The 25,648-nt window shown below is 30.5% G+C and overlaps 2 protein-coding genes across 2 annotated transcripts; one reads left to right on the top strand and one right to left on the bottom strand.

The window, feature by feature from the left end:
- Positions 1-14,941: 14,941 nt before the first annotated feature.
- Positions 14,942-16,668, top strand: LOC120074695 (dof zinc finger protein DOF1.4). The gene is made up of 3 exons (XM_039027910.1): positions 14,942-15,514; positions 15,629-15,831; positions 15,917-16,668. The coding sequence occupies exons 1-3, from the start codon at positions 15,128-15,130 to the stop codon at positions 16,059-16,061; spliced, it is 735 nt and encodes a 244-aa protein (XP_038883838.1). The 5' UTR covers positions 14,942-15,127; the 3' UTR covers positions 16,062-16,668.
- A 7,090-nt stretch (positions 16,669-23,758) lies between these two features.
- On the bottom strand, positions 23,759-25,336 carry LOC120073977 (dof zinc finger protein DOF1.4-like). Its single transcript, XM_039026916.1, has 2 exons — positions 24,421-25,336; positions 23,759-24,264 (listed from the first exon to the last, which is right to left on the bottom strand). The coding sequence occupies exons 1-2, from the start codon at positions 24,809-24,811 to the stop codon at positions 23,942-23,944; spliced, it is 714 nt and encodes a 237-aa protein (XP_038882844.1). The 5' UTR covers positions 24,812-25,336; the 3' UTR covers positions 23,759-23,941.
- Between the last annotated feature and the right edge of the window lie 312 nt (positions 25,337-25,648).

The following is a 25,648-nucleotide window of genomic DNA, read 5'->3' on the forward strand; positions in this document are numbered from 1 at the left end:
GGAAGGGAGATACAACTCCATCCCAAAATGATTTTAAAATAAAATAAAATAAAATAATTTATTTTCATAAATCAATTTAATATATATTTATATGGTAACTACTTTATCATATATATATTAAACTATATGTTATATCAAATATAACATATAACATATAGATTCTATACTATATCAAATACAATATAATCTACCGTTTCTATTTTCTCAACAATGGCATTTAATATAAATCTTATTTATATTAAATTTAATTATATGAATCAAATTCATATAATTAATATTTGAACCATATTCAAATATTTATTTCCTCTGAAATAAATTTTATAATGTATCAAATACATTATAGCAATCATATCATATATATAATTAGATTAAATTAATTATAGCATATATAATTAATTCCCTCAATTAATTTGAACAATTCAAATTAATCCAAAAATTGATTCTTATTAATTCCCATTATGCTACAGATGGGACCTAATGGATCTGTATCTTGAAGCTCCAACGGTACATGAATAATTAATTAAATTCCTTTAATTAAATTATTCATCATCTGTTAACCATCGGGCACTCCACTAAAAACTGACAACTGCACTCTTTACATTACAGATATATTTGTGTCCATTGGATATAACCAGTCAACAGTACGATGACTCTTCACAAATTGCTCGTAAGTATAGTTGGGCCACAATTACCGTTTTGCCCCTATAGTTACATCTAACTCCTTAAGTACCACTGATCCCTCTAATGAACAATAAATCATAGTCCAACTATGATCAAACCCCTCCCGAGCCAAGAGAGAGTGTGGCGCCACATTGTTCAAGTCCTGGAATTAGCCATTAAGGGAGAAATTTATCTACTTGCCCCGACATTGGGGAAAGAGTGAATTCCTTTTTGTGTAGTTGTGTTCCCAACTCCCCAATCAGACGAATCCTCAAAATGGTAGGCTTGTTGAGTCGGCGATCTAGCCACTCTCACTCATACAAATCAAAGGACCGCCTTCATAAGCAGAAGTTCACAACTCACTCAGGATTCAGGTTATGTTACCTATGGTCAAGCTGGTAAAATGAAAGTCTCTATTATAAATAACGTTATATAATGAGACTAAACATTTTGTGGTCCAGTCTTACACAAACTCCTTTGTATAGGATATCCCCGTTCACATGTCTCCACATGAATGATCATGATCAGATCATTTGTAACACTTTACAACAATTGTAACATCTACAAAGTGAGCCATACTCGTAGTGTCACCAGGATAAGGTACCCAGTCTTATCCATCTACTACAGACCATTTAGGTTATCACTTAAACATAATCCACTTGTATGTCTCTATATACATGTTTAAGCTACAAAGATAACCTTGGGTGTTATTTTATTGGTTCGTGGTTAATGCAACTAATTTTGAAATAAAATATCACATATTTTATTACATAAATAAAATATTTGTACATTACAATTAAAAACTATGGAACCCTACGAGATTTAGGACATCAACCCCAACAAGTTTTAGTGGTTGCATTGTTGAACATTTCAATATTGTTGAGCATTTTAGATACTAATGGCCTTAGTCCACCGATTCCTCTAATGAACAAACAGTTTATAGCCTAACTATAAATTAACACCTCTCGGACCAGTGAGAGGTTGATGCCTCATTGTTCAAGACTCGAAACCAGCTATTAAGGGTGCAATTTATCTACTTTCCCAAGGAATGGGAAGGAGTGAATTCCATCTTGTGTAGCTGTGTTCTCAACTCTCTAATCAGACTAAACCCCAAAATGATAGGCTTATTGAGTCGATTATCATGGCTACTCTCACCCATATAGATCAAAGGACTTTCGTCATCAGGATTAAGATCAAGTCTTCTATGGTCATCCTAGTGAAATTTAGTCTCTTAAAACATATTAGACACTTGTGCAAAAATTCATTTTTCATTTTAATCCAATCATTTTAGGAAAAACTAATAATGAACCCAACATTATTTATTTTGCAATGATGCATTCAGTGATTTGGATAAAATGTCACCTCAGGGTGTACAGGTATTCTTTATCACTGAAGTAAAACACTCTCAATCAAATATTATCCCAGAATAACTCCTTATTCATATAATATTTAATTACCATTCATTTGGTCAATAAATCATTAAGTGTCTTAATGCTTTATCGTAAGTGTAACCGTTCATTTTCAACCTTATAACCCTGCCTCAACCAGTCTGCCTCAAGGAAGAACATGATCAAACAATTGATTGTAGCGATCTTATCTATTTTTGGAGTTTGGTACGTCCCTTTTCCATGCAAATACCTTTCTAAAGGGGATGCTCCCAGGGCACCATGAGGCCAAGCATGGAAATGACGTTTCAAACCAATGAAAGAGACCGCAAAATGTGTTGACACACATTCTTCTCCCACTTACTATAAACACTTTCTCCATTCACCTTGATATTGACCCATGCAAATACCTTCCTAAGAGAGGGTACACCCAGGACACCACGAGGCCGAGCATGAATCTCACCTTGTGAACTTTTAGGGTGGGTGGAGAAATGACATATTATATACATCTTTTTCCTCCCACTAAATGTTTTGCAAAAGATGAGTTTATTAACTTAGTAAAATTAAACTAATTAATGTTTAGCTAAGTCCATGTTAATTTGCTCAATACAACGCTTATATTGAATATTTTAACAATATGTGATCTCATTCATCAAACTCTCTAATAAAATTGATCATTTATTGCATGCTTATAAAATATTTGCCTGATTCACCTTCCCGGTCAATTCCTAGGTAGAGGTGTTCCGTTTCTGTCAGCTTAAAAACCTCAGCCTAGACAGAACGTTCCTTCGACAAAGGTCCCTTTTGGGTAATTATTTTATAAATTTAATCTTTTAATCGAAGTTCATTCTAATCCTATTAAAGTGAATCAAAAGATTAACATATTTCTAATCTCATTAGAAACGTGTTTTAATCTCAAGAGTTCTTTTAATCGAAGTTTATTTTAACTCTTGATTATAGATTTTAATTCTCATTTAATTACTTTTATAACCATTGTAAAACAATGAAAAAATAAAATCTATAAGTTTGCATTTGGTGACATTGATTAAAATATAATGCTTATATTAATCTAAGTAATTTCATGCTCAATGCAAACTCTTTTTCCATTGTAAAATATAACTCTTATATTAAATAATCATTAAGCATCAACAACCCTCATGTTACCATACATTATAACAATTATAATATTGCAGGATACATGAACATACTTAATTTACCATACATCTAAAAGATATAACATTTATATTAAGATGCATGAGCATGCTAATTTAATCATGCATCCAAAAATATAACATTTATATTTAGATATGATGCATGAACATGTTTTATTTTAATGTGAGATTTTAATCTAAATGGCATACATTATGCACCATTCAACACTAATTTAAATCATACATCTCATGCATAATTAAATTAAACAAGAATTAATTGGATCGAATTTTGGCACTCTATAAAGCAATTAATTAATTAAATTAATATAACATTTATACTCTTTTAATTAATTAAATAAAATTAAGTTATATAAGCAAATTAGGGCAAAAGACAATAGCCTTCATCAGCTTCTTACACGCCATACAAGCCCGTCTGGTCCTCGGAGCATCGCACTGCTGAGGGGTCAGCGTCGCGACGCTACGAACGTTGCATGTCGCCTCGCCTTTGCAACGTTGCGATGCTGCACGGCAGAATGCCCCAGATTTTGCAATTTTTCAGCTCCAAACATCTCTGAAAACCACCGTTTCTCCCTGATCTCCTCAACAACTGTTATTCTTTCGATCAACACGGACTTACAGACTCGAAGCAAGAAATTAAATGCCCAAAAACATCAAGCCCTTACATTTTAATCAAAATAAAATGCAAGATCTATGTGCCAAAAATCGTAAACATCCAATATTGCAAACCGACATTCAAACATTCTAAATGTAGAACATCAAACCCACCTCTAAGCTAGATTTTGTTTCAAAAGCTAAACCAAAAATCAAAAATGGAAGAAAATTGGCTCTGACTAATTGAAGGGATCGAATCCCGAGCAGAAGCGTGTGAACACTTTGCATTTCGATTTTTCGGTTTATATGATACAAAATCACAAAATAATAGAACAAAAATAGAGGATAAATCATGTTTAATATTCAGCATGCCTTCTAATAAGAAGAAAAGGGGAAAATAACATTTTATTACCTTTGTAGACCCCTTTGTCTTCACGAAAATCCTAAGCTTTCTCTCCGTAACGTATCTCCAACAAACAATGAATACCACCATAAGAGAGACCTTGATATTCTCTTGGATTCCAAGGGTAGAAGAGTGGTCTCTCATCCTTGGAGGAGGAATAGTGAGTGTTGAGAGAATTTTTGGAAGAACTTTGGAGGCTAAGTCTTCACAAATGAAAATCTCATGTTTGATTTGGGCAAAAGAAACAATTTATATGGAAAAGTATTTACCCCTTCTCCAAGTATTTTCATATTTGCCCTTAGGGCTCAATTAATCAAATAACATTTATTTGATTAATTAGCAAAGCTAATAAATAACTATATATACTAAATCTATTTAATGTATATAGTTAATTAATTAAATAAACATTATATGTTTATTTGTCTCTACCTCTCAAAATTAGCTAATTCTTTATGAATCTTATTCATAAAAATTCATTCTTTGAATCATATTCAAATATTTCTCTCTTAATTATAGATCAAATCTATAATTAGCCATATCATATTAATCTCATTAATATGCTATTCCATCAATTCATTTGAACAATTCAAATCATTCCTCTTATATTTTCTTTAGTGAGCTATCGAAGGGACCTTATGGACCTATATATTAGAAGCTCTAATGATATGAGATTAATTTATTAAACTCTTTTAATCTAATTAATCAATATTCATTAACTACCGGACACCCCATTAAAGACTTATAACTGCACTCTTCGCACTATAAATTTATTTCTATGTCCATGGAAATAATCAATTAAGAGAGCAATGACCATTCACATTTAACTCCTTAAGTACTATTGATTCCTCTAATGAATAAATAGTTTATAGTCCAACTATAAACTAACACCTCTCGGGCTAGTGAGAGGTTGATGCCTCATTGTTCAAGACCTGAAACCAGCTATTAAGGGAGCAAGGTATCTACTTTCCCAAAGAATGAGAATAAGTGAATTCCATCTTGTGTAATCGTGTTCCTAACTCCCTAACAGACAAATCCCCAAAATGGTAGGCTTATTGAGTCGGCTATCATGGCCACTCTCACTTATATAGATCAAAGGATTGTCATCATGAACAAAAGTTCACAACTCACTCAGGATTAAGGTCAAGTCTCTTATGGTCATCCTAGTGAAATATAAGTCTCTTCTAGTAACGGTGTTATATAAAGAGTCTATCATTTCGTGGTCCGATCTTATACAAACTTTTTGTATAGAATACCCCGCTCGCATATCTCTACATGAACGGTCAGGATCAGATTATTTGTAGCACTTTACAATAATTATGATCCACAAAGCAGACCGTATTCGTAGTGTCACCAAGATAAGGTACCCAGTCTTATCCATCTACTACAGACCATTTAGGTTATACTTAAACATGATCCACCTGTATGTCTCCACATACATGTTTAAGTTTTATAAAATAACCTTGGATCTTAGTTTATTGGATTGAATCAATGTAATCTAATCGTCAAATAAAATACCTTTTATTTTATTAGATAAATAATTTGTGTTAACAAAACTACAAAACCACGAGATACACTAAGTTTAGAAATGCATAATATATAGCTCAATATAAACAAGACTAATTAATTTTGTAATTGGATGAAGAAGATGAATATATATGACAAAGTATGTAGAATATATACATATGAAATTACCTGGGAAACCTTTAATATACCATTGTATATATTTGAAATGAGTCTCGTATACATACACATAGAAAGCACAAAAAAAAAAAAAAAAAAAAAAAAAAAAAAAAAAAAAAAAAAAAATTGAAATCAAAAACCTTAAAATAAAACCATATTAAATACATTATCTCTCACCTTTTGAAAAAGAGGAAAAATTTATATTAAATGCATTTTTTCTCTCCAATTGAAAATGAAAAAAAAAAATCATATTAAATGCATTTTCTCTCTCCAACGTTAAAAGTGCTTCGTGAATAGAAAAAAATATATTAAAAAAAACAGATATAAATAAATGAAAAAAAGATAAAATTATCCAAAATTAACACTTAAAAGTCTTCTTTAAAAAAATCAAATTTTAAAAGACATTTACGAAATATACAATAAAAATCTCAATACAAAACATGACATGAGAAGCAGACATATTGGGCAGGTTGAGCCCATTTAGGAAGATTCCTACGGGAAAAAGCCCACAGGCCCAAGTTTTGCGTCCCTTTTCAAGCAGAACTTTTTCCGTCTTCAACGGAAAACGTAACAACTTATTTTATAAAAGTAAACCAAAGAACAAACCTCCTTAATGATAATTTTTACGCGTTTATCTATTTGTCAAAGTTTATTTACAAAACTAAATTGTCCAAACTCTTCAGAATTTAGTTAGTTGCAAACAATTTTTATATTCTCAATGTTTCCTAATCATTCCAACCAAGTCAAGACGGGATACTCTTTTCTTTTCGTGTCTTTATTTAGACTCTCATAAAACTTCACGTTAATAATTTTATCAATTGAAACTTTAAATTTTATAAGTATTTAAATTTAGACACTCCATTTTAAAATTTTAATATATAAATTTTACTCATAAATAAGACCTCAGTAACTTTTCATTAATGAGTGATTTTTCATAATTTTCTCATTCCTCAATTTTCTTCAACATATTTAGGTTTTTTTTTTTTTTTTTCTGCTATTATGGTGAAATTTTGAGTCAAATAGGTGAGTTCAAATTATTATCTCCCTTTTGTTAAACTTAATTATAAGATATATGCTCTTGATCAAGAGATCAAAGGTTTGAATTCTCCACTATTTATTTGAGGATTTAATAGCACCGGTCAAAGAGCTAGCAATGACTTTCTTCCCACCTAGAGTGATAATTAGGTTATGACCAAGAGAACCCTTCAGATACCGTAAGATGCGTTTTACAGCCTGGAGATGTACGATGGTGAAAGCGTGCATGAACTGACAAACTTGATTGAAAGCATAGCGGATGTCAGGTCTGGTGAGAGTGAGGTACTGAAGGGCGCCAACAATGCTACGAGATTCTGTTGCATCATAGAGAGGAGCACCGAGAGCTTTGAGCTAGATGCAAGGTGTGTGTTGTTGTATTCTTTCCTATATTTTCCACTTTGCAAGTAAGAACTATCTGCATACGAAAGAGAACTTATTTAGATGAAAAGTGTGACGGTGCTATTACCCCCAAAAAATACTCTATATTAAATGTTTGAGTAGAATTAGACATAAACCAAGTCCAAGAAGACCGAGGAGGTCTTAGGGGGATGGTAGCGCACTAACTCAATTCTCCTTTTCTGCTACTAGGGAAGCATGTACTACTACTACTACTTTTAAAATACAAGTTTCTTATTTTTGTGAGTAAGAGAATAATTATCTTTTTTGGTCTCTTGAGTTATTTTTTTAGAGTTCAAATTTGAACCTCTAATATCGAGCATTGCTCACTTAATTTAACCTCTTGTCTCTTAAATTGTATCGTGAGAGTCTAACATACGTTCGAATAAATATTTGTGCATATTTTCTCTATATCTCTAATCGTATATGACATGTTTCCAATAAATAAAATGAAAAGAAAAGCAAATAAGGAAAGAAAAGAATGTATGGAAATGACATAGAGGGGAAATTGTGAAGAAAACATTCTTGAGGGCCCAATGGGAGGGATCATTGAAGGGTTGAAAGTGCCATAAAGAACAGTCCAAAATGCCTTTAAAAACCCATGATGAATACCTCCTTCTTCCTGCCTTTACCCATCCAACGTTCCGTATTTAACAAATCCCACCTTTCACCTTCTATCCCGTCACATCAATTTACTCCATTTTAATTTACCCCGACACACATTATTATTCCCATTTTAGCACTAACCAAACACTAAAGTGATAATTGAAAGAATACCATCTTATTATTCTTTTTTAAAAAAAAAAAAATCAAAAAATTGACATGTACTCATTTTCGTTGAGGCTTCTACTCCACTCGTTATACTCAACATATATATTTGACTAAAAATCATGAATTTAAATGTGAAAGAAAGAAAGAAGGGGTTGTTTGAAATTTTCTGTAAAAACAAAGTGAGATGTGAGTATTTTGTGGGAATTTCTTAGTACTACGAGAGTATCATATTTTCTTTGTTCATATTATAAATCTATCTTCATAAATATTCATAAATCTCAAATCAATGTCAGTGAATTCCACTATATTTTAAAAAATATGTTGATATGATACCTAATAAATAGAGGTGGTATGAAAATTTGAGAGGCACTTTGCATGAAAAATGAAGGAAAGGGTTTGACAATGACCCATCGATGCTCATAATTTGTATCATCTCAGGCCGCGTCCGCAGGACATGGCATTGGGTCATTTTGGAACTTCCCAACCAAATTACTCCAAACTCCAAATTCATGTCTAAATCAATCTCTCTTTCCATTAACTCATTGTAACTTGTCATTTTGTGAATTTTATCCACAATTATTTTATATATATATTATAACAAAATTATCAGTAATTGAATTTGTTACCGGACTGTGTACTATATATAAATTTTTTTATTTTATTGGTTATGATTTGATATTTATCTCTAATAATAAAATTATTCTCTCCCTACTTTTAAAAAAATTACCAAAGTCATTTATCCTCCTTTCTTTATAGGCTTGAAATCTCACAAATTTGCTTTTATCACTTTCATCCAACTTCCTTATAAATTTAGGTTTTTTTTTTTTTTTTTTTTTTTAACTAAAACTTCCTTGTTAGATTTAATTTAAATTTAATATTATCATTAATGTGACTCATATACATTATCTACTCTTTTATCTAATATTTTATTAGATCAATTAAGTAAAATATAATTTCTTAATTTAAAATAAAAGACAATTCACTAATTAAACACACAATATCTATATAAATATAAAACCTGATGGATTGGTCTATCTTTGGCCAATTAAGTAGTATTTTTTCTCCATCAAAAAACCAAATCTAACTTCTTTCTAATTTCATTAACGGTTTATTCATTGAAGGTCGTGTTATTATAATAATTAAATAAAAAATTATTTTGAATGACAAAATTGTTAAAAATATTTATAATTAATAACAAAATATATCACAGTTTATCTGCGATTGATCGCTATAGACTATTATGTGTGTTTATCTATACCATGATAGATACGAATGGTAGTGTATCGGTGTTTATTATAGATAGAGTTGTGATATGTTGCTATTAATTGGTTGGTTTTTTTATATTTGAAAATAGTTGTAATTAAAGTGAAGGTAGCTAATTGAGTAATAATAGTTAAAATTTAGGTGTAAATAATGGGTTTTAAGTGAAGAGAATACGAATATTGAAAGTGATTATGATGGTTTTAAAAGTTAAAAAAATAGGGAAATGAAGAGATGGAGAAGTGAGTGGGTTGTTTTTATTACAGAAAAGTGTGATAATGAATCAAAGGATAGAGATCTTTGTCTCTGCAAGTTGGGTTGTGGTCAGCCATTGATGGCTACAGCTATCTCTCTCTATCCCAATTTCCTTTTTTCTTTTTTTAATTTTAAAAGAAAAAAACTCTGTATTTGGAATCTCTTGATTGATGGAGACGGCGGTGGTGGCGGTGGTGGTGGTGGTGGGAAGAAATTGAATGAAATTGTGGGTGTCCTATACACTATACTTATGGACCACCCCTTTTTTACTATTTCAAATTCCTAAATTCTTACCTTCTCTTTTACGATATTCCTCCTCTTATTTTATTATTATTATTATTATTATTATTATTCATGTATATTAAATAAATGGAATAATAGTAACAAATACAGGAATTTTCGCTACCCAAAAAGAAAAAACATAAAATAGAGGAAGTTCCACAGAAGTTGAGGAAAAACATGGTGCACGAAATTCCAAGTTCAAACATTTTCCATCCACTTTCCTTCCACCTTACCAAACAATTCAATAGTCTTTCTATCCATTATCTACTCTATCATTTTTATCTATATTAATACAACATTTTTTTAACCTAATCATAATTATGGTTTTTAAGAATTTCATAAACGTGTTTGATAAACATAAGAATATAAGATTATGAAAGATAGATATCATCGTTGTTAGTTTGAATCTAAATCTTAAAAGTTTTTAAAATGTCAACTTCAATAATCTATTGGGAGCTCTTCTCTAGAACCTTTGGTTGAATAAAGAAACAATCATTTTTTTTACAAATAAGTTTAAAGCACTTTTTTACTCTTTTGGAAGATATTGTAATAGCTACTGTAAATTGGTGCTCTAAATTTGCTATTTTTTCGTAATTATGATATTTCTATTATTATTCTAAATTGGAGAGTTTTCCTCTAACTCTCTTCTTTTTTGCAATAAATCTATCGTTAGGTTTGAGATTTGATGAAGGTGTTAAAGGATGCGTCAACCTAGATAGTTGAAATGTTCGGGTGCACCTCTCAATCTCTCTTTCTTGTAATTATCAGAAAGTTTGTCAATTACAATGAAAAGATTAAATGTAGTACATCGAGTTGAGATATAGATGAAATGTTAAAGATTTGTTGAGAAGTTATCAATGCTACGAGCTTGTCTTTGAGAATTACCGCTCAATAAAACAACGATAATTAAGGTTGTAAATACTACTACTTTCACTTCCATATTTGTTTCTTTTTGTTCTATTTCTATGTATGTTTAGGATTTCAACCAAATTTAGAAAGACAAAAAAAAAAAGTCTTGAAATTTTGTTTTTGTTTTTAAATTTTGGCTTAGAATTATTCAAATGCATTCCTTAAAAAAAAAAAAAAAAAAAAGTGAAAGACATATCAAAGAAATTGTGAACAAATTAAATTAAACAACAAAGTTTTAAAAAACATGTATAAAAGGCAAGAACAAAAAAATGTTACGTTATCAAATAAACTTTTTTTTTTGTCGTGTTCGTATATCTTTACAATGATATGTTATTATCTAATTTAAACGTACATAATATAAACTTAATTATTTTTTCTCATAACTCTACTAATTATTACAAATTATAAAGCAAGGTTTGGAAAGATTAATTCCAACGAGTAATGATTAACTACAATCTAGACTACATCTAACTATGTGCATCCTTCTTTCTTATCCACAAAAAAAATATATATATATATATATATATATATATATATATATATCTTTTCTAAAAAAATTATTTGGCACGTGTCAGAATTTTATTAGATAATTTCTTGAGATGTATTGAGATAGATGTTATTAAGGGAGCACCAAATTTTTTTTATTTTTATTTTTTTGAGAACACCTCACGTCAAATTTTGGAGAGTGGGGCTTATAGTTGTAGGAGTAGGAAAATAAAGTGGAAAACTTTTGGCAGGTAATTCTTTTATAGAACAAAGCAAAGATTCTTTGAAGAGGGCAGTGGAGGTTATTCATAAATCCATGTTCTAATTTATGAACCATACATAAGGCAAAAGATTAATTAATCTAAATAAATTACAAAGTTACATTTTACTTTAACTCATAGAGTAATTTTAAATGAAGAAAAAGTGAGAGGTTGGTAGTAAAGAGCAGTGTGGATTGTAATAATAATGTTTATTATTTAACTTTATCCAAACAAATTAAAGCTTAAATATTTTCTTTTTGTAAAAACAAATTAAGGGGCTGCTGAAAGTATAATGATGGGGGCCAGAATTTTAAGGAAGAAAATCCCTTGGAGCCCTACAAAATCCATTAGTTCTCTAAGCTCTGATTAATTTGCCTTTTCTTTTTGTGTGTGTGTGTGACAGATAAATGAGCTGCCTTCCACATGGCTCTGCACCTCCCTTTGCTTTCTCTCTCTTCCATTAACACCAAAGAAACAGAAATAAAACAAACAGCCACACAGAATTTCAGTCTCCAATGGCCTCCTCTTTCCCCTCATTCATTTCTTCACAAAACACCAAACTCTTAACCATTTACATCCATTATGTTCATTGCTTTGAATGAAAATGGCAATCCAGGATTTGCTTTCCATGGACTATTTAGCTTGTTTCATAAACAATATTAAATTTATCCTCGCCCATCAGTTTAAATTTTAGGGTCAATCAATGATTTAACATAATATCAAAACAGATGATCAAGAGATAATCATTGAGACTTCTACTGATCTTCTACATATTTCAAATCCATACGTGAGGGAGAGTGTTGATTTAACATCAGGGTTTCTTTTTAAAATTTTGATCGTATTATATCACTGATTGACCTAAAAGCTTAAATTGATAGGTTATGGGAAAAAAATTGACATTTGAACACATGACCTCTTACTCTTCATATTGCATTAAATCTATGATTGACCTAAAGTAGACTTAATTAAAATAAGTCTAAGTGTCAACTAATCAATTATCTTATCATATCTAATTCTAACTTATTAGGAAAATGTAAATTCTATCTCATTCTCCCTATAAATATATCATTATAACTTCATATATTAGGTAATTTGATATGTGATCTAGATCTTAAATTTTCAACTTTCATTTCATTCTACAATTATGATTTTTGATTTTGATATCGGACTGTTTTTCTTTGTTTTGCAAGTTCTCTCTTCTTCAAATTACAAATTTATTATTGTTGTCAGATAAATGTCAAGTACGTCTTCCTCTATTTAAAATTTGATATTAACAATAAATTATGATAAATTTAATTATACCAACGCTAGTTGGGAGGGCCAATTTGAATAATAAAAGGAATGTTGTTACGTACTGAAATTTGCTGTGTGCTTAACTTTAGTCTCGTGGAAATGTTTTCTTTACAATTTTCTTTGAAGCATCCGAGATTCATAACTAATATGATCTTTACTTTATCTCCTTGTCTTATCCTTCCCTTTCGAATTTTCCCATCTGTTTCTTCGGGTTTTTAATCATAAAGTATTCGAAATTTGGGGTATTTTTTTAGACCCACCACGTGAAATTTCATTACAAAAATGTAAACTTGAAGCTGTAATTTTTCGTTCTTTGTAACAGTCTTTTTGTCCCTCTCTTGCACTTTTTGTTAAAATATTTTAACATTTATCACTCTTAGATGTTAATTTTCTCTCTTTTGTCATCTTATAGCGTCTCTTTTTACCCTTTATTAATTTCATTTCACAAGAAAAACGAAAGCCCCTTAATATAATATAATAAAACCAATTAAGATTAACAAAATTGCCCTTAGTTTACCTTTACATATTTAGTACCAAAACTTTTAAAGTTGTGTACAGATTTTATATAGTGTTTATCATTTTTCTAAACTTTTAATGTTGATCTAATAAAGTTATAAATTTAAAATATATATATATATAGATAGATAGATAGATAGATAGATAGATAGATAAATAGATATAACCTGTAAATTTAAAAAGTTCTAATAACTAAGTTGATGAACATTGTCTCTAGATCATATACCCAACTTTTTAAAGTCTAGTAGTCCAGGTGACCTATATAATGGATACCAAATTGAAGGAAAAAAAATACTTAGACATATCTTGGATTGTACCTAACTCTATGTTGAGCTAACCTAAACGTCCAATCATAGCATGTCACATGACAAATTTTCTTTTCTTTTCTTTATAAATATTTTTCTTTAGTTACATCTATGTGATTGGAGTGAATTGTTTTGTTTTGACTACTACACTTTAAATTTGTCGCACTTATTGAATACTAATGAGAATGGGAGTGTAATATGATAAGAGTGTTAAGAATTTGTCAATTTAATTGAGATATTTCAGTGTGCACCTACTAACCCATGTACATAGCGTATGATAAACTCCTATGAAGCACATATACTTCATGTGAGGCAAAGAATCTGTATCAGGCACGTATCGGATACCGATACTTCCATATACTTCCCAGATACGTATCTGACACGCGATTTGACGTATCTATTTCAACGAGTACCTTTTTTTAAAGAAAAAGACAAACAACTCATCTAATCTTTCCCAATCTAAAACTAGGCAACTTATTTAAAAAGTTCACTACTCGAGTCCAAAACTAAAAGGAAAAAAATAAATAAAAGACCAAACCCTAGAATCATCTAATTTTCATCTTCACATTTGAGTCCCTACAAAGTTCACCAAAATATAAACTATTTGGATATCTTCAACAATTCAATGAAAAAGTTCTTCATTTATCTTCGTACTTCTCTCTTCTTCTTTGTAATATGAGGCACTTTTCTATTGTATTTTATTAACTATTGTACTTCAACATCTTATATGTTGCTTTTTGTTGTATTGTATTCTAGTGTTTGTATTTTATTTTGTGTTATTGTTATTAACTTGTACGCTAAATTTATCTATATCATAGATTTTTTTAAGAAAAAGAAAATGTATCTTCAATGTATCAGTATACTCGTTTTTTTAGAAATATATATATTAAAAATATATAAAACAAATGACATATCCGTATCTTAATTTTTTAGAAATTGACGAATCGTCATATTCGATCATATCCATATCGTATAACTGTATCTATATATGTGGTTCATAGATAAACTCAAATAAAAATTTAAGTACGTACGGAAGAGTTTCATTTTAAAAAGAAAAAACACAAATTTGGGTTAATGGAACGTAGATTGAAGTACATTCATTAATCTATTTGAATATTTGAATGGGTTGAGAACATGAGTTCTTTTTGTATGTTAGAAAAATGGTTTATTAATTTCAAGGATTTGTTTGAGTGGAGAAAGTGTGTAGCAACTGCAAGAATATTTCTTTCTTCAACTGTATTAACAAATGGCCACAAATTTCTCTCTCTCTCTCTCTCTCCAATTATTATACTCAACATGACCCTCCCCTCATTTTTTGTTGCTTAGCTTTTGGAAGAGAATATCTACTTCTTCTCTCTTAGTTTACCCTAATTCAAACCCATCTTACTCTCTCTCTTTTCTTCTTCCTTCTTCTTTTTCAACCTCTTTCCTTTAGAATCTCTTAAATGATAAAAAGGGTTGATCCCTAATGGCTTCAACTTCTAGAATTATGGACAAACCCCCTCAACAACAACAACAACAACCACCATCCGCTACTCTAAAGTGCCCTCGTTGCGATTCTTCCAACACCAAATTTTGTTACTACAACAATTACAGCCTCTCTCAACCAAGGCACTTCTGCAAAGCTTGCAAACGTTATTGGACTCGCGGCGGAACCCTAAGAAATGTCCCCGTCGGCGGCGGTTGCCGGAAGAACAAGCGCCTCAAAACTTCCTCTTCCTCCTCTTCAGTCAATGCTACTTCCACGTCAACCCCAAGTCAAAACCCTCGCCTAATTCACAACTCTATCAATTCTACTACTACTCCTCCTAATATTGTTTCTTCAAATCATATCAACAGCCCAATGTTCTTTGGGGTATATTACACTAACCCATCTCCTTTAAATCTTCATTTTTCAACTCTTGATCTTTTTGTTTCTAATGGGTTTTTTTTTTTTTTTTTTTTTCCTTAACCTTTTTCCCCCTTGCAGTTGGATTCCATTGGTGGTGGTGGTTTAGGGTTTTCCTCTTCTGGTCTTCTCTCACAATTCCATGATCTCCATCAACAACCCTTCAATTCAAATCACTTCCCTCATCCCACCATCTCCTTTGATCGAACTTCCCACCTTTTGGGTAATTTCGAACCAAGTTTGATGACGCCGATGAAGGAAATCAAGATGGAGGATTTGAACAGGTTACTGCTATAATAACCCAAAAGCTTAAATTGATGGATGATGAACGTGATTTTTATGAATTGTTTGTTCATATTTATTTAATAGGTTGTGCCAAAATCAAACGGAGCAAATCGATCTATCGAATTTTTCCGACCCTTCTTCGATCTATTGGAACTCGGGAACAACGGCAACGGGCAATTGGCATGATCCGACGAATAATAATGGGTCCTCAATTGCTTCTCTATTCTAGTATCTGTATTTCTATCTCCCTCTCTATTTTTAAGGGGAAAAAAAAAGGAAAATTAAAAAAAGAAAAATAAAGTTGAGGAGCAAAGACGAGAGGAGTGGGATCGGAGCGATCATGTCAGCTGCAAAAGATGTGGGATTGAGAATTTCATAGGTAATTGCGCTGAGAGGAACCTCGGATCCTCTTTCATTTCGTCACTTTATAATATTATAGCATCCTATAAACCAAGTTTTTTTAAAAAACTTTTGAACAACAACTTCCTTCATATCCTTAGTTTGATGCCAATTTCAACATATAGAAACTAGATGAGCCTTTAGCTTCTTCGGGTGTACTTAATTATTTACATGCATGCATTCAAAAGGATCGGATACTTTTTTTCTTTCCCCCTTTTTTTGGGTATATATAGTTAAGGGTATAGGAAGAGAGATGATAAGAGGGAGATTTGTTATTTTGTAATGGTGATTATGAGACTTAGATATGGTTAAATTTAATGTTAATTATATCTATGTCATATTCCTTTTTCTCTATGTGATATGTTAGAGGAAACATGTATAATATAATTTATATCTTCATTTTCAATTTCATTGTGATATGAGAAATTTGTTGGTTACTTTGGCCAATCTCTCCTTATACTAAAAGTTAATTTTCCTTAAAAACTTTTGTGTTTTTTTCATTTGAATTCTTTTTCCCTCCCTTTGTGTTCAAAATTTTGTGAGACTCATATAATTAATCTTTTAGTTCAAATTAAAGCTAAGATTTGAGAATTAATTAATTAATATAATTTCAGTTCTTTTTGGAATGTGGGATGGTTTCACTTAATGATGAAGTTGTCTCTTAAACTAATGAATTCAGTTCAAGTTTGGGACCCAAAGCAAGTGTAGCTGCATCATAAAGTATAAAATGGAGACAATATAGATTGAGTGCCTTTATCTTTAAATTTTAAAGCCATTTTCTTTTGCCTTTTTTCTTGTCATTTTTCTTCGTTTCTATGCAAACTGAGCTTTCCCTCCTATCTCTTATACGCTTTCAATAAGAATACGGACATAAAATGAAACAAATAATGGAAGTTAAGACCGGATACCTACGTTTTACAGGTCAATCCGAACATAGCTAAGTCGATAAGACACTTATAAATAACGAACGATAAAATCTAGCTTGAGTGTTGTTTAATAAGTCATGCTTGATAATCTCTCTTTCATAATCGTAGATTTGAATCCTCTGATATTGTAAAAGAATATAAGTTTTTAAAATGAGATTTTTTTCAATCACTTTTGGATTTTAAACTTTTCTAGAATTAAGTAACAATTTAATTCATAATTGTAATAATTTAGTCTATGTATACTTCATTTTTTGTAATCATTTAGGGGTCGTTTGGGACAACAACTAGAAGTTAGTCAAGTTGGGTTATTATAGCCCACTCTATGTTTGGCTACCAAATATAATAGCGGTATATACAACTATTTATAATAGTATAATAAAGGGTAATTGCAATTGGTAGCATTTTTAGGAATAATAACAAAGTATGTAACATCATTTGGAAAAAATTGCAAATATAGACAAATCTACCAATAATAGACTTCTATCGTTGATAGACTCTTACCAATGATATGGTCTATCACTGATAGACTCCTACAAATAATATGGTTTATCACTGAAAGACTCCTATAGACTATTTAAAATTGGTCGTATTTGTAATTTTTTTTACATTATGTTGTATCTACTAATACTTTGGATCTAATGTCTATATTTGCAACTGTTCCTATAATAAATACTATTTCAAAACCTTCTTTGCTATACTATTTACTTCAATATTTACTATTTGTCACTCATCTTCTATTTTCTTATTTGCTACGGTATTTACTGTTTCTTACTCAAACAAAAATAGTTTTCACCCCAGATACAAATTATTATAATCCAAATTAAAACAATGTGCAGTCCAAACACTAACTATTATAATTTATTGACTATTATTATTCACGAACTATAATAACCAACTCAACATTTCAAATGCGTGCCCTCTTAATTTTTGTATTTAATCCTTATCTGTGCAATTGTTGTTGTACATAAGTATATCAAAATTAGATATGGATCCAAATTGTTTATAATTATACTACAAATTCTAGATCGTTAGGCAATAAAAACTAATATTTCAATTTGATTGAATTTATTTAGGACATGATCAAATGATTACAAATTTGAAAGTGTCGAAATTAAATAGTTACATGTATTTAAGAAATAAATTGTTATAAAATTGAGATTATAAAAGATAAAATTATTATAAATTAAAATTTAAAGACTAAATTATTATCTTTGTGAGAGTTTCGAGACGAAAATTAATTTTTAACCTAGATATAGATGGATGTAAATGGGCTGACGTGATTAGAATCAAATCAGTATCGTGCCATATTGTCTTTATTAGTTGGCCCAAAAGTACACCATCATACACCACCAAACTAGATCCAATTGCCACAACAGTTGCCTCTGATTTTCTTTCAATCAATTTCATCATGTAAAAAAATAAAGTGCACACATTTATTTAAATCTTACTTCCTAACTAATTCAAATCAATTTCTCATTAATCTCCTTGATTAATTTTCTAACAATTCACTTAATTTCAACTAATTAATTATTGTAACTCAACATTTTGAAATACTAATAATAGGTAAAAAATGCCAAAGTGAATTTAGTTCAATGGTAATTAACATGACCTTCCTCCCTAAAAGTTGAAGGTTCGATTCGATCCTCATCTCTACAGTTATTGTAGCCTAAAAAATAATGGGTAAAAAAGGTTCAAGTGAAAACCATAAAATTTCATCTAATTTCCTCTATAAAATTTTGTAGGTATAATTATATTAAAGAATCAGATATGGTGTTTTTTTAAGAAAAAGATACATTAGAGTCAGTAAGTGTACTAAGATATCTCAACGAGGTTGACACCTCCTTAACACTCTCATTGTAAGAATGAGATATGATTGAAGCATTATAATTACAAAATAACTTAAATTTGGTACACCAGTTAGTAGCTAAGGTTACAATGTCCTCTCAGAGATTAACTTGACCATTTATCGAATCCTCAAATATTCTATTGTTGCGTTCAAGCCAAATAGATCACAGTTCTAAAAATTAAAAAAAAAAATTAAAAAAAAAAAAAAAAAAACTCTTTTCTTCGAAAGAGATAAAAACTAAGAATAGCCCCATGATGTTACTTAGGAAGGGAAAAAATCCTAAAACTAAACTTACTTTGGTGACAAATAATAAATAGAGATAGTGTGTAAAATTTTTCATAGTACTGAAAAGATATTACAAATCACAATTATTTCAATATATTAATTAAATTCTAAGACAAATAGATAAAATAAGAATAAAAGGAAGACTATCCCAAATTAGACGAAGATGCAAAAATAAAATAACATAAACTTTGTTAGGAATGATTAAAATAGGAGTATGAAAGCAGTACGTATGAGGAAGATGATGTTAATGTAATCTTAGTCGGAATGTTCTTAAATGACACCAATTTACATTATGACAAAAACATTCTATTAACACTAAGAAACACAACACGACAAGTAGTCCAATGAAAAAAGACATTGAAGCAGTGGTTGTGGTTTTTTTTAAAAAAAAAAAAAAAAAAAAAAAAATTATTATTATTATGCTGACTCATGCTTCACCGACAATAGTTATTTTTCCTTAATTTCTTTGTCTCTTCCTATAAACTATACATATATATTATTTATGATTTGGACCATTACATTAAATTATCTACTAAGGTCGTTTATATTTGGTTGCCTTCGAAGTAACCTCGAACCTATTCAACATGTTCTTTCCCATGAAAAATTGTACAACACAAAATCAGGATATAATATTCCATTTTTGAAACTCGATCCAAATTGTTAGATTAATTTGAAAAGTCTACTGTGCAATATTTAAAATAATAATTAAATGAGGGAGGTTTTATTTATTGATTTATTTATTTATTTTTGGTGGCAGTCACCTTGCTGTTGTACTAATTTATGAATTTTACTGGATGCATTTTTTTCTACATATGTATAGTTTTATTATTGTATTGTCTTTTACATCTTTTGTTTTGTTTTGGTTTTCTATTTACTTTCTTCTCTCTGTCATCTGTTATATATTTTCAGTTTCAGAACAACCTTTTTTAAAAAAATGAAAGAAATTCAAATTATTTGACTGTGCTATGGCTTCTATTTTCTTATCAAAGGAAGAAAAAATATAGTTTTTCTTTTCTGTTTTGCTATGAGAATGTGAACATAAGTCATCTCATTGACTATAAATGGAAATGATCTATGTAATATAAATAAGAATGTCTTTATTCATACGAGGCCTACATTCTAACTAAATTTTAAAAAATAAAAACAAAAAATGTTCATGCAAATTCTCTAACTAAAATGGTTAATATCATATCATAGTAGAAGATAGAGATATCTACTTCTTATTACCAAAATAAGCTAAAATACATATAGTTATATATAAAATGACCATTTTTTATAATTGGAAAGAAAAATTTGTAAATTTATGTAATCTCCAATAGAGGTTATATATATCGATCAAAAGATCTCACAATTTATAAGATGAGCTACTTCTCTCATTGTCAATTTAATTTGAGATGAAATATCGTAAAACATGTATTTGGTCTAAAAAATGATAATAGTTGAGATCTAATCCAAGAATGTTGAACCCAATATCGAATTCTTTTTCGGGTATTGAATTTCTAACTTGGATATTGATATGCCAATAAAATTATACTCATCAGGTTGGCAATGGAATTCTACTTTACTTCATGTTACCATAGTTAACAACGTATTGTAACTGTAATCAATAAAATTATGTTTAGGTGGAAGCACCATATAAATAATGATTGTATATGCAATTGAGGAGTAGGGTGATTTTGAAAAGAAAAGTGTTTGAAAAAAGGAAGTGGGTGGTGATGATGGATGGCAGAGAAGAAGGGTGAACGTGGCCATTTAGTGCAACAATGGTTTTAAAAGCTGAGGAAGCTATGGGGCATTCATGGCGATAAACAATTCCATGCAATCATAGCAAATTGTGTGGGGTGTACACACCAGAGGAAGAAACAGAGAAAAAAAAGAGTACCATATAAATATTATTAATAAATGGTTGAGTCAACAATAGAATGGAAAGGGTTAATTATTATGTGATGTGGGCAAAGGGGCAGAGGTGACCAAATGATGGTTGGCAGTGGCAGGGTACCCTCCCAGTCTTGGCCCAATGTGATGTGCTTCCTTCCTTATATTATATTTGAATGGGAATTATATGGGTCCTCCACTCCACTCGTGCATGCCTTTAATTTAACTACTTCAATTGCCATACCCTCCCATTTTAATTTCAACTATTTTCATCCTATCAAAATCGACTAACCATCATAATTTCATACATAAAATACTCATTATCATTTATAGTTCGTTTCATTCTCTACTTCTACTTCTATCATGGTTGAACTATACGAACCAATCATGTGCTTATCTCTTTGATTTGAAGAAAAGAGTTAATCAAGTGTTTAGAAACAATCTCGTGAACGGAGCAATTTTGTGGTCTATATGAGTTGAGTGCAACAACATAATACTCGATGATATAGTCAATCTAAGCTTATTTTATAGCTATAATGTTTCTATTTTTCTCTTAACTTGCATAAACTTGTATGCTTTCTTCTAGTCTCGACCATATATCGAATCTTATCTTAATGAAGGTTCAGTAAAAAATAGTTAAATTTTATTTGTTACATACAATTTACAAAAGAGTTAAATAACATTCTCTCTATATTTCCATTGAGAGATCAAATATTTGACTTTCGGTTTTCATAGTGATTTTGTAATTTTAAAATTTGTTTACTATTTTTGTTTTTTTAAAATATATTCATCTAGTTTTGAAATTTTGGTAAATTTTATAAATATCTTTTTGAGATACTTTCGAAATAAAAGGAGTTGGTTATAACCTTTTAAGGTAACCTTTAAAATTTCAATTTCGTTTTATAATATTGAGTTTTCTTCTATTGAGTTCCTATTGCCCCTGAACACTTAAAATAATAATGTGAATTTTTAAAATATTGATTTTTATGAGGTGGGGTTAGTTATAGTTTTTTCTTTTTCCTTTAATAAGATATTAGAGGAAGAGGATCAAATAGTACACCGAGACATCTTAACTAGATTGACACCTCTTTAACATCCTCATCACACCCCGATACCAAAAACGAATTGTATTAATCATTAAAAAAAAAAAAATAATGTACTCAGAAGAGCTAGAAAGCAGCTCAAAAGATGAAAATACAACAAAGAAGCGGCTATAGAATAGCCTTCCAGCTACTAGAGGTTATGTTAGTTATAGTTACATTTTAATAAGTAAATTTTTTTTTTCATATTGTAACGAACTCATTTTTGGCCAGTTAAATTATCGAGATTTATGTCATATTAAGTAGGTAGAATTTTATTCCAATGACCCAGAAGTTTAAATTGATGGATGAACATAAATATAATATTATATATCAATATCTTAACAATACAATTGTGTATCAATATATATGAGTGAAGGTAAGATATATCTTGGTTTTGTTGTTCAATGATCTTCTTATGTAATTGTCACATATGCATGTAGGAGATAATACTATTTCATAAGAATTTGGGTGTTATCTAGACTACACTTATCTATGACAGTTGCCTAACAAAATTCTACAATATGACAAATATTTTTTTAATGATTTTTTTTTTTTACTATATATATTAAAGGAAGACCGCATGAGATTAGACTGCACTAATCATTGTCGTTGTGTTGATTGAAGTATAAAAGAGCAACCATACGTTGGATCGGAGAGAATTGGTCCTTTGAGGTCAGCCCAAAACTTGATTAACAATAGAGCTTAAGATTAATTGTTTTGTGATCTCAAAGAAATTAAAAGGGAAGAGTTTATTGCAGCTATGAAAATAGAAGGGCTGACCCTAACAGACTGAATGAATATCACAAAATTCCCTATTCTTCCCAAGCAAAAAATTACTCCATACCTATCAGTCCACACAATAACATGCTATAAATTTAAAAGGATGCATTTTACTTAAAAATCCAACCACAAAATACAAAACAATCTTTCAAATATCACAATTAACCAAATGTTAATAAACTCTATTTTCACTTTTATTATTATTATTATTGGAAATTGAAGTTAAAAATTCAATCAAATAGTTAATTTTCTGGGATTAAACAAACAAAACCAAATCACACAAAAACTTGTGCAGCCAACTTTAACAGAGAGCCACATTCATCTGTCTGCCTCGATTATCATCATCAAGAGAAGAAGCATTTTATTCTCTTCTTTTAAGGATTTCTTCATCTCAGTCTCAAACCACTTTGGGCAGTAAATTTAATTAGCTAGCTAGAGATATGTACCAAAAAGAAAAGTAAAAAGGGGGTCTCCAATCTCAAACAAAAGTACTAAAAAACCATACATACCATAATCATAACACTCTCTTTAATCAAAAGTGTTCAAGAAAAACAGACCTAACCCAACTAAAGACATTCTTTTTTCTTTGCCTATATTAATACACACATTGACATTACAATAAAAGCTATGTTGTTTGTAACCAAGTTAGCTACCCTAGCTCTTGTTCCTTACAACATTCATCAAATTAATTATACCCTTCAAATTCCATATAATTTCCATCATCAGCTAGCTCTATGGAATTTCATCAACATATATAATGACTCAAAGCATATTCATATATATAATATCAAAGGTAAGATCTTTTCAGGGTTTTTTTCTTTTTTTTTTTTTGAAAAAAAAAAGAAAAAAAAAAAGGAAAGAAAGAATCAAATTCCTCCGATTTATGATCTGTGGTATCTGCTGCCTTTAAATCATGTCATGGAGGAGGACAAAATCCCGGCATATAATCAGGCCACTGGTTAGTTGTGGCATTATTGGCGGTGGTGGTGGCGGTGGCGGCGGTATTGTTGTTTCCAGCTGGCCAGACAATGGCGTCTCCAGCGGCGGCCATAGGGTTAGAAATAGAATTGTTGATGTAGCTTTCTGGCCAACCCGCCGGCGGAGAAGATGAACTCACGGCGGCCTTCCCCGACGACTGACCCATCATTTCATAGATTATTTCTTGTGGTTGAATTTGACACTGCCCTTCTGATGATCCAAATGAATTAATCCAGCTTGACGATGACAACAAATCCCCACCTGCTCCATCAAAAAACCCGTCATAAAAATTGAATCTTTATTCAAAAATTAATCAAAGAAGAAAGGGAAAAAAAATTCAACTATAATCAAAATCAAGGTTAATAGTTTTCATCTTTTCTCTATATGAAAATTTCTCGCTCTACTCCTGTTACTCACCCGGATTAAAAAACGACGGCGGAGTGATAACAGGAGTACCCGAAAAGATTACGTGTTGTGAAGTTGTTGTTGATGTTAAACTCAACGGGAGCGGCGGTGGCAGTGACGGTGACGGTTGTAGTGACTTTACAATAGTATTGGATGATTGTGAAGATTGCTTTGGTCGTTTACCCTTACGACAACCGCCGCCGACGGGGACGTTTCGGAGAGTGCCACCGTGAGTCCAATACCTTCTACAGGTCTTGCAGAGATAACGAGGCTGAGACAAACTGTAATTATTGTAATAACAAAATTTGGTATTGAGAGAATCACAACGAGGGCATTTTTGAGGTTGTGGTTGAACTTGATCTTGCACTTGTACACTCTTCAATCTCCGATCTTGATACTGCATATCTCTTTACCAAATTCAGGGTTTTTTTTTCGGAATTTTAGAGAAATAAATGGAGTTTTAATTTCATGAATCAGCAGCTAGCTAGGGTTTTTTTTGTGGGGGGGAGGTAAATAAAAGATGGGAATTTGAATTTAATTTGTGAAGGGAAAAAAGATGCTGAAATTTTGCAAAATGATATTGAGTTTCAGAGACACAGAAGTACGGCATGTATTATTGGAGAGAAAAAAAAATGATGGTCTGAAAAAAAAAACAAAAAGTTCAGTTTTATGGCTTTTGATGAGCTGAAGAAAAAAAATTGGAGCGAAAATATCATCACATAGCTTTAAAGAATAACGCAAAAGATTTAAATTTGATAAATAAAAGGATATATATGTGAGATATTTGTGGCGGCGATCAACGGCACGGCGGCGTGGGCGGTGGTTGACGGATCGGATGTGGTGGGGATTAGATAATTCTCTTTGTCTTTTGAGACGTTGTGGTTTCTGAGAAAGGTTTTTTTTTTTTTTTTTTTTTTTGTGAGTTGTACTAAATCTTCTTTCTGTTTCTTCAGTAATTTATTTATTTATTATTATTATTTGGGTGACATCATTTCGACAAATTGGATTTGGACATATATCTTATTATCCTGGGAGGGTGACCCTTGGCCTTCTAATTTTTTTTAAAATACCTAGGATATTTCCGACATCATTTATTTTTGTACATCCTACTAAATTGTGCAATAATAATTTATCATATAGTAAATTTTTTTCTTTTCTCAAATATTTTAAAAAAATGATGATGTCCATAATGCACATCATCACCCAAAATGCATACACCCACGTATTACCCTTTTTTCTC

The sequence above is a fragment of the Benincasa hispida genome, chromosome 3 (genome assembly GCF_009727055.1).
Source record: "Benincasa hispida cultivar B227 chromosome 3, ASM972705v1, whole genome shotgun sequence".
Classification (NCBI taxonomy): domain Eukaryota; kingdom Viridiplantae; phylum Streptophyta; class Magnoliopsida; order Cucurbitales; family Cucurbitaceae; genus Benincasa; species Benincasa hispida.